Genomic DNA, 9,639 nt, shown 5'->3' with positions numbered 1-9,639 from the left:
AGAATCCCCTATAGGTGGTAGGTAGCACAGCTGGGGTTGGAGTGTATGGGCAGGAGGTGGGGAGGGGTGACCCCATCCCATAGCTTTTCATTTGGCTGAGCTGGGTCTCAGTTGTAGTATGCAGAATCTTGGCTCTTCACTGCACTATGTGGGATTTTTCAGCTGAGGCATGCAAACTCTCAGTTGTGGCATGAAGGATCTAGCTCTCCAACCAGGGACTGAACCTGGGCCCCCTGAATCGGGAAAAAGTCCTAGCCACCAAACCACCAGGAAAGTCCCCCTTGGTCAGTTTTTAGATGTCCAAAGGCAGGCACAAATGTTTCATTTTTATCAAAGTCCAACAGAGATGAAAGGAAATTCAGCTTATTCGAAAAGAATGACTAGAATGAAAAAAAAAAATGGTAGAGGAATAGTTCATTAAACAAAGTGGAAGGAATAGTCAGTGAATAAGATGCAATAGTGTTTTGAAGATGGAGCAGTTTAGGGTGGTGACAATGGCCAGCATATAACTAAGCGTGGCTAAGACAGAGCAGAAATCATTGGAGATTGGGCCAAGAAACTAATAGACAGAAACACAGAATGGACTGTCTGTGTAACATTTAAAGTATCAAAGGATGGATAGGAAGATGAAGGTCTAACTAGAGGAAAGTAGAAGAGTGGCAGTTATTAAGGATAAGTTCTAAGAGAGGGTGGTAGAGTTGAATAGGCCCAAAGGAATTAGACTTGACAAATGAGCGGGCAGTTAAGTTCTAAAGCCACAATGGCAAGAATAACCCTGTCTCAAGTATGTTTGTGAAAAAATGATAAAGCTTGATCAATGTTTATCATTGTGTTGTGCTTGAAATGTCACATTGCTTTCATTATGCCAATGGCTAACACTTTTTATGCCAAGACCTGAGGGAGGCTTCAGTGACAATAGAAGATGGATAGTAGGAGTAAGGTTCTTTTCATAAGTACTGAACATATTTATACACAGAAGAGATTGAAAGGTTAAGGAACTAACTCATGGATCAGATTGAGAAACACTTCTTTTTCCATACCTAGGGAAAGGATGACTGCAGATGAGCAAACAAATACACACTTTGCAAGTTCGAAGAATATAGACTTGGTAATTCCTTGGTTGTCTAGTAGTTATGGTCAGGGGTTCACTGCCTGGTTAGGGAACTAAGAACCCAGCAAAGGACAAAAAAAGAACATAGGCTTTAAGAGTCAGACAGATCTGTGTTGTTAACCCTTCTACAGCAATTACTCAATTATGTGACATGGGAACTTCTACAGCAATTACTCAATTATGTGACATGGGAACACAGATAATTCACATTGGAAGTTTATTGCAACATTTATTACATAAACATTGATGTGGAAGAATCTTTCGACCATCACCACAGTACTCCAGGTCCCTGTTCTCGTCTTTGGGACTTGGGAAATTCACAAGTGGTTTCACCTGCATGTATACTTTCCAAGAGACTTTTTTGGGCAAACATTAGGCCACTCAGTAGGAAAGTTCCCGGTCAACAACTTTTTTGTTAAGAAAGGTTCTTAACAAACCTGTACAAGATTTGTTCCGATAAAGAGAGCTACTTTTCTCCACAGGTTACTGTGTATAAGGTGGGCTTCTGGTACATACTGAATTCTTGCTTCCTCACCTGTTGAGTGAGGGTAATACCTACATCAGAACCTATACAAAATGGGTACTCAAAAGATATTTTGAAAGGCAGCCTGGTGGAGTAAAGAAAACATGGATTTTAAAGTCAGATCTGCATTTTCAGACATGGTCTGTTACTAGAGAATTTCAACATCCTGATATGTACAGGGGTGAAAATATCTGCTTTGTGGGTGGTTGTACTTAAAAAAAAAAAAAAATGGCTACCGTGGGAGCCAATGTCTAAGAACTACTTCCATTTTAAAAATAAAACATGGTCACCTGATATGGAGGAACAGAAGAAAAGTTAAAACAGCTAGAATGACACTAAAAGGACACAAGAATGGCAAGAAAACTCAGTGATGGAGTGATAGGTCATTCAGATTGTTGAATACAGAAGTAAATTCCACGGAGGGCAATAATAAGGAAAGAGCAGAGGGGTTGGAATTAGAAATCGCAGAACAGGCACAGTGGGAACACGTAGGGGTGGAGGAAGAGATGGAATTAGGAGATTACAGGCAGGAAGTGAAACATAAGGTGACATTTAAGAAGTCCTGAAGATTTTTACTTTCTTCCCTTTTCTTTCCATAAGCATCACCACCTACTTCTCTCTTAGGTTTTTATCCCTCAAGTCTGAGTGTATTGCAGAATATGGTTTCACAAGTTTTCCCCTTCCTGACTGCTTCTGAAGACAAGAACACAGATTTTCTTTATTTAAAGATTTAACTGCTCATCCTAAGAAGACAGAAAATATTAAGTGAGTAACATCTTGAGGAAGTGGTTGATGTTCCAGAACACCCCTGAATTCTTACAGGTTTCATCTCTGTCTGAGGCTACTGACTTCCCAGGAGGTAATGTCTAAAAGCCCTGTGGATTCTTAATCTGTTTTCCAAGATATCTCCAAGCGAGCCATTTCAGTCAGACAGATTTAAGGACAGCTAGATAGAGTTCCCATTTTCTATCATCGGGGCAACCAACTTGTTGCTATTGCCAGTCTTAAAATTGTACCCTCAGCTCTTGCTTTAACCAGATGCCTGGTTATAGGCTTTCCTTCTACATACAGAAGGCAATTTCTCTGCTTCCAGGGCTGAAGCACTAACTGACAGAATAATAAAGATGGTGCCAACAATGCGGGCAAACCTTCCTTGCCCAGAATATAAACCAAACAGAGGAAAAGTGGGTTTATTAGCTCCAGGAAAAGGAGCAACAGTACCCATCTCTCGGACAACTCCTCACTTGCTACACACAGGCTGCACCCAGCCCTAGGTCCACTGGCTCCTTCAATTCGAGGCTTCATCCAGCGCCTCCTTTCCCGAGGTTTGCGGATGGCGAGCTGCCGGATGGTGAGGCTTCGGGTTGTTCAGCAGCAGCATGTGGCACAGCTGAGGCAGCCTCGTAGTCTGCCATGCGGCGCTGTACCAGGGCAGGCATGAGCTGCACGTAGGCGGCCATGAGGCGGTGATTAGAATGGATCAGCTTCCCGGCACAGCTGTGCAGACATGCCTCCTAGAAGGAAGACAGGATGCAAGCAGAAGTCAACGGAGTCCTGTCAGGTCCTGCCGCAACTCCAGCCTAGGGGCGAGGGTCATAGAAAGGCTGGGGCCAGAGGTAGGGGAAGCGGCGAAAGACAGAAGCAGTATACTGTTAACTCTGAGGATCGAGGGTAATTCCCCTACTCGTTAGGTTAGTTCCCCACCTAACCTCCTCAGCATCCAGAGCTCGGTGGTGCAGGCTGGGCACGCAGCGCTGGAAGCAGAGTTCCGTCATCCGATTGTAGACCAAAAGGAAGTCCCGCAGCTGAGAGGAAGGGGGACAAGGAACTCAGTGAAGAGGGGCCACATTTTAATTCAAGGCCGCGCCGCCCGAGCTTTCCCAGGACCGCGCCCCACGGCCCGACTTTCCCAGCCCTCAGATGCTTGGCTATTTGGGGTTCCCGATATGCAGACAAGATGCTAGTTGAACGCATGGCCCTAAAGCGACTTAGCTCCCACTCACGTTTCTCAATTGCTGCTGCTGCTGCTGCTGTTGCTGCTCCATCACGCCACCAGCGTGAGCTCTAGGTTATTTCCTTTTCAGCTTCTCGATAACGCCCCGGAAGTGACGTCTACTAGCTCCCTAGGGACAGAAGGGTTGGCTCCAGGATCGCCCTGCCCCAGATGTTAACGTCACTTCCGCCCTCATAATCTGCGACGTGGCCGGCTTCTTCTGCCCGGGTGGGGACGTCACTTCCGCCGAGTCCCTGACCTGCTGCTAGGATCGCGACGGGAACTGGAGCCGGAGGTCCCCGCGCTGCCCGGGCCTGGCGCCCTGAGGGGAAGAGCGGCCCGGCCCGAGGTGAGAGGGACATGCATGGGCGAGTGCAAGTTGAATGCACGAACCTGACCAGAGGGCAAGATGCCTCTGAGCCCTGGGGAAGGATGAGGACACACCTGATGCCCAGGTGTATGGGGGGAGGGCGGAGACTCACACACCTGGGGAAACTAAACTGACTTTGGAAGGGATCACCTACCTATGTCCTGTGAAAAAAGAGGTTTTTCCCAGAGGTCAAGAACTTAGACCAACTGATTCAACTAAGGCCTCGGGGGGCAGGGCCCGAGGAAGACAAGGTGCATGGGATGGAGGAGGGGAAGACCACCTGCTGGAAAGGGGAAGAAACACGAAAGGAGCGTGAACAGCCAAACAGTGGTGAACATAACTGAATGGCAGTAGACACCTGAGCTCGGGGAAAGGGGTTAATCTCCTGATGGGGAGAAACACCTGTATGGGGATGAGCTTCTTGAGAACACATACTTTCTCTCTCTTGTTCGCTGCTGTATCTCCATGGTCTGAGATAGTGTGTGACACATAGTAGGCACTCATTAAATGTATGTGGAGTGATTAAATGCATGAATAATCAGCGGAGTTCTGGTAGGGTGTGGGGTTCATGGGGATGTGACCTCAGGTCAGGCACACTTGAGGCCTGGGTTTGCCTGTGTACAAATATGCACCTTGGAGGGGAGAAATGCATAGAGTTCAGGGAAGAATGGTGGCCAAACCCCAGAACTCTGAAGCCCTGGGACAACCTCTTAAATGGTAGGGGAGACCTTCCTCTTTGGAGTACTGGCCAGTTTCCAGAGCTGTCTGTGTTGGGCTTTGCAGGGCGCTGGGGTGGAGACCTTGACTCCAGTCCCTTCGCTCGCCATGACGGACGGGATCCTAGGGAAGGCAGCCACAATGGAGATCCCCATCCATGGGAACGGTGAAGCTGGGCAGCTTCCTGAGGATGATGGGCTGGAGCAGGTGCTTCTGGTTGATTCTTCATATTGTTTCAATTGAGGAATCTCAACTCATAAACCCTGAACTCTCACCTCTGTTCCAGTAACCTTCCCCTAACTTACCTAACTCCCTTCAGCCTTTTTACAAATCTTTGTTCTGATTTTGTGCAGACTTCCCTTGTGTGCTCTTTCTGTGATGCTTCAATCCAAGCTTGTTTTCACCCCCAAAATGCTTCAGCTGCCCCTATGTTCCTGAAGCCCCCCTCTTCTCTGGCCTATAGGACCTCCAGCAGGTGATGGTGTCAGGACCCAACCTCAATGAAACCAGCATTGTGTCTGGTGGCTATGGGGGCTCTGGTGATGGACTCATCCCCACAGGTATGAATGATCAGAACAGGACAGGGTGCTTGAGCGGAGATGGGGAGAGGGATGGTTCCAGGGAGCATCAAAAGTTCAAAGTGAAGTTGCTCAGTCGTGTCCGACTCTTTGAGACCCCATGGATTGTAGCCTGCCAGGCTCCTCTGTCCATGGGATTTTCCAAGGCAAGAATACTGGAGTGGGTTGCCATTTCCTTCTCCAGGGGATCTTCCTGACCCAGGGATCGAACCCAGGTCTCCCGCACTGCAGGCAGACTCTTTACCGTCTGAGCCACCAGGGAAGCCCTAGATTATGGGAGCATAGACTATGTCTAAGAACGCTTGCATTTTGTTTGGAGATCCTTGGAACCTCTGCTAGTATGAGCCTTATGGAATCTCAGCCCAAAGCCAGCTCCCAGAGTTGGCCTTCTGCTCCCACTTGCAGTTTAGCCCCACTTGTACCTTCCCCTGCTGTCAGTACCTAAGACAAGCAAAGAACTCTGTTTCACAGCTCTCCTTCTCCCTAACCTGCTCTAGAGCCTGAATCTGATTTGGAACTTTGTGAGGCTTCTCAGAGCTTTAATTTGACTCTTAACGTTTAGAAGAACAAACAGTTGTGAATCTCACACTGACTAGAATCAACATGGGAATTGTCAACTGGGTTTTCTGTTTGCCGGACTCACCCTCCATGATCAGTCACCCATACTGGGCCTACTTCCTGCTGTTTCCTCTACCCCTGTACACATGCCACTTCCTCTTCCCCCCTTTTCCAACCCTCACTTTAAGAAGCCAACGTGTATTGGGATTTGGGTCTCAGGGCACAATATAAGTTCCTCCTAGTGACCAAGAGAATCTAATTGTCTCTAGCTTCTGCTCCTTCAGGGAAGTCATTTTCATGTGCTGGGAGGGGAGTGTGGGGGGAACCACAGAGGTGTCTGATTGTATCTGAGAGAGACTGGTGTCAGAGAACTTGGTCCTTTAGGGTCTGGCCGCCATCCACCTCACAATGCTACTCCTGCTGGCCCTGGAGATGAGGTGGCTCGGGGCATCGCTGGAGAGAAGTTCGACATCGTCAAGAAATGGGGCATCAATACATATAAGGTGGGATTCAGGCACCTCTCCCTTCCCCCAAACTGCCCTGGGTACCTTTTCCCCATCTTCCAGATCCTAATATCCCAGCTGTGGCTGAGACTCAGAAGCCTGGGGATGCTGGGGTAGGTGCCTTTTGCAGGGGCAGCATGCTAGGGTCTCTGACCTGCTCTCCCACTTCCCATTAGTGCACAAAGCAGCTGTTATCAGAGCGATTTGGCCGAGGCTCCCGGACTGTGGACCTGGAGCTGGAGCTGCAGATCGAGCTGCTGCGTGAGACGAAGCGCAAGTATGAGAGTGTCCTGCAGCTGGGCCGGGCACTGACAGCCCACCTCTACAGCCTGCTGCAGACCCAGCATGCACTGGGGGACGCCTTTGCTGACCTCAGCCAGAAGTCCCCAGAGCTCCAGGTGCCTCGGTCAGGCCAAAGAGGGTGGGGGGGACTGGGCCCAGGCCCTCCCAGGCAGTCACCCCTCAGCCTCCCTCCCTCCCTCCCTCCTGCAGCCCAGAGGGAGAACCCCTCCAGGGTGGGCCCAGCCCCGCCCCCAGCAGCACTCACCTGTGGAGGCAGCCTAAGGGTTTGTACAGAGGTCCAGAAGTGGGCGGCGGTGGGGGAGGCGGCACACTAGGTGCCTCACAAGTAACCCTTCTCTGCATTGACGAGAATGCCTTCTGTGCTCAGCCTAATCAGAGCCCCTCCCTTGCCTGCTGCACTAGCTTTCCCTATTCCAGTCCTGTGAACTTATCTGAGACCCCCCCACTCCCACATTCCTGCCCCAGGGTGGCCCCACTAACTTTCTGGCTAAGAGAGCCTTGCTGGAGGCAGTCCTGACTTGTTCCAGTGTCATTGGCTGTTTCCTCCCAGGAGAGGAGGGGGAGGAAGGGCCCTTTAGCTCCAGCCAGGTGGTGACTGTTACTCAAGGCCTGTCCCTTCCTTCTGCCCGCAGGAGGAATTTGGCTACAATGCAGAGACGCAGAAGCTGCTGTGCAAGAACGGAGAGACATTGCTAGGGGCTGTGAACTTCTTTGTCTCTAGCATCAACACATTGGTAACCAAGACCATGGAAGACACTCTCATGACTGTCAAACAGTATGAGGCTGCCAGGTGTGGGCACTGGCAGGGCCTAGGGTTCTGGGAGTTGGCTGGCATGGGTGAAAGTTTGAGCTTTAGGGGCAAGAGAATTGAGAAAACTAGGAGAGTATGTGTGGAGTGCAAAGGGGTGGAGACCAGCCCATATCACCCCCTCCCCAGGCTGGAATATGATGCCTACCGGACAGACTTAGAGGAGCTGAGCCTAGGCCCCCGGGATGCAGGGACGCGTGGTCGACTCGAGAGTGCCCAGGCCACTTTCCAGGCCCATCGGGACAAATATGAGAAGCTGCGGGGAGATGTGGCCATCAAGCTCAAGTTCCTGGAAGAAAATAAGGTGCTAACCCCACCCCTTTGACCCAGCCCACCTTTCCATCTGTACCACTGACCTTCCCCTCAAACTCCCCATCACTGAATGGGGAAATACATCCTGGCTAGGGAGTGGGAACATCCCCCAGCCCACTCAATCCCTGGACCTTTCCCTGTCACCCTCCCTCTGATCCCTGGCCCTTTTCTACTAGAGGATTTGGCTGCTGATCCCAGGAACACAACTGGGAAAAAACCACCCCTTGAGCTTAGGTGCCAGAACCCTGGCCCAGCCAGTCAAGTTAGGTTTCTCCTATTACAAGGCTTTTATCCCTTGACTCTCTTGGTGGAGTTCAGCCCCCACTCCAAAAGCAGAATCAGAGCAGTCCGTGTGCCCCTGGTCTGGGTTCAGGCTCATAGCCCCTCAGAAAGGGTGTCTGAGTCCAGTCTCAGCTGACCCTGCTGGACCCCCAGATCAAGGTGATGCACAAGCAGCTGCTGCTCTTCCACAACGCCGTGTCCGCCTACTTTGCTGGGAACCAGAAACAACTGGAACAGACCCTGCAGCAGTTCAACATCAAGCTGCGGCCTCCAGGCGCTGAGAAGCCCTCCTGGCTAGAGGAGCAGTGAGCCACTCCAGCCCAACCTGGCTATCAAGAAGGACATCGGGAGGGGTAGTCCCAGGGTGGGGGAGATTTGGACATGGGACATCCCTTGCCACCTGCACCCTGGCTTGGGTTCCCTTTCCCTGGCTGGGGCCTGACAGGGGCCCTGCAGGCCCAGCAGCTGCAGCCCTGTCCTTTATCTTCCTGGCCACTGGGCTTCATTCCCAGATCTTTTCCTTTCACTCCACAGCCAAAGGCTATGACAAAACCACTCCCTGGCCAATGGCATCACTCCTCAGGCCTATCCCCAGTTTCTGGGGTGTGCCCCCTGACCAATGGCAGAGCCTCAAAAGGCCCTGTCAGCCAATGGCAGCTCTTCTTGGGCTCCCCTGGGCCAATGATGTTGCCTCCAGTACCCTTTGTCCCTCCTCAATGCGTGCCCATTGCAGAGAAGGGGACTGGGACCAAAAGGGTGGGGATATAGGGAGCCCCATTTTTGGCCATGCATCTGAATGGGTCTCCCCTCACCTGCCCACCCAGTTTAATTGTGCTTAGAGCCCTGGAAGATTGGGACCTAGCACTAGGAATAAACCTTTCATAAAAGCAGGCCCAGTGAGGTCAATTTGTGGGGGATTCTAGGAGGGTGGTCTGGGTGAATAAATGCTCAGTCTAATCATACATCAAAATCCTACTATTTCAGGAGAGCTGGGGCCAGATAGCTGAAGTCACACCTTTCTGGAGAGCCTAGTCCCCTCCCCCAGCCCCAGTAGGAGCCAAAGCTTTATTTGCCCTTTAGGCTTGTGCCAGGATAACAATGTATCTTAAAACACAGGGCCCAGAGGGGGTTGGGCCTACCGACCTCCTTCATCTGTTCATTCATACAGCAAATATTTACTGTACTGAATGCTTTCATTTGCCAGGCACTGCACGAGACCCTGGGGAGACATCAGGGAATAAAACACGGTCCCTGCCCACAGTGCTTATGGCCTAGTGGGGGATAGAGGCAAGTAACCAGGCAACTACAATACAGTGATAAATACTAGGATACAGAAGTACCGGGAGCTGTGGGAGCACAGAGGATGATGGTGGATGGAGCCTAGATTAGGATGGAGGTGGGGATGTCAACTTGAAAGCTGAGACCTGAGGGTAACTAAATGACAGCCAGGTAAAGAGTAAGGGGAAGAGCATCTTAGGCAAAGACGCCAGTGTATGTGAAGGTCCTGAGTAGGAATTGGGAGGAATTAGCTTGGCAGACATGAAGGGGGAATGGCTAGAGGATGGCTACAGAGGCAAGGTA

The 9,639-nt window shown here is 50.6% G+C and overlaps 2 protein-coding genes across 2 annotated transcripts; one reads left to right on the top strand and one right to left on the bottom strand.

Moving 5' to 3' along the window:
* Positions 1-1,311: 1,311 nt before the first annotated feature.
* On the bottom strand, positions 1,312-3,749 carry TIMM10B (translocase of inner mitochondrial membrane 10B). The gene is made up of 3 exons (XM_020896229.2): positions 3,638-3,749; positions 3,344-3,439; positions 1,312-3,148 (listed from the first exon to the last, which is right to left on the bottom strand). Exons 1-3 carry the CDS (start codon positions 3,677-3,679, stop codon positions 2,936-2,938), a joined length of 351 nt encoding a protein of 116 aa, XP_020751888.1. The 5' UTR covers positions 3,680-3,749; the 3' UTR covers positions 1,312-2,935.
* Positions 3,750-3,853: 104 nt separating this feature from the next.
* ARFIP2 (ARF interacting protein 2) lies at positions 3,854-8,948 on the top strand. Its single transcript, XM_020896226.2, has 8 exons — positions 3,854-3,976; positions 4,781-4,921; positions 5,178-5,274; positions 6,235-6,353; positions 6,530-6,751; positions 7,289-7,446; positions 7,594-7,768; positions 8,212-8,948. Exons 2-8 carry the CDS (start codon positions 4,823-4,825, stop codon positions 8,365-8,367), a joined length of 1,026 nt encoding a protein of 341 aa, XP_020751885.1. The 5' UTR covers positions 3,854-3,976; positions 4,781-4,822; the 3' UTR covers positions 8,368-8,948.
* The last annotated feature ends 691 nt before the right edge of the window (positions 8,949-9,639 follow it).

The sequence above is a fragment of the Odocoileus virginianus genome, unplaced genomic scaffold, assembly GCF_023699985.2.
Source record: "Odocoileus virginianus isolate 20LAN1187 ecotype Illinois unplaced genomic scaffold, Ovbor_1.2 Unplaced_Contig_20, whole genome shotgun sequence".
Taxonomy (NCBI): domain Eukaryota; kingdom Metazoa; phylum Chordata; class Mammalia; order Artiodactyla; family Cervidae; genus Odocoileus; species Odocoileus virginianus.
This window is presented reverse-complemented; position numbering and strand designations above follow the sequence as displayed.

What these genes read in the sequence shown, in the direction of transcription:
- TIMM10B (XM_020896229.2), bottom strand. Translation starts at nt 3,679, where the DNA reads ATGGAGCAGCAACAGCAGCAGCAGCAGCAGCAATTGAGAAAC. An exon ending in AGCAGCAGCAATTGAGAAAC is followed by an intron (nt 3,440 to 3,637) that starts GTGAGTGGGAGC and finishes CCTTCCTCTCAG; the next exon opens with CTGCGGGACTTCCTTTTGGT. An exon ending in GAGCTCTGGATGCTGAGGAG is followed by an intron (nt 3,149 to 3,343) that starts GTTAGGTGGGGA and finishes TCTTCCTTCTAG; the next exon opens with GAGGCATGTCTGCACAGCTG.
- ARFIP2 (XM_020896226.2), top strand. Translation starts at nt 4,823, where the DNA reads ATGACGGACGGGATCCTAGGGAAGGCAGCCACAATGGAGATCCCCATC. An exon ending in GGGGCATCAATACATATAAG is followed by an intron (nt 6,354 to 6,529) that starts GTGGGATTCAGG and finishes ACTTCCCATTAG; the next exon opens with TGCACAAAGCAGCTGTTATC. An exon ending in AAACAGTATGAGGCTGCCAG is followed by an intron (nt 7,447 to 7,593) that starts GTGTGGGCACTG and finishes CCCCCTCCCCAG; the next exon opens with GCTGGAATATGATGCCTACC.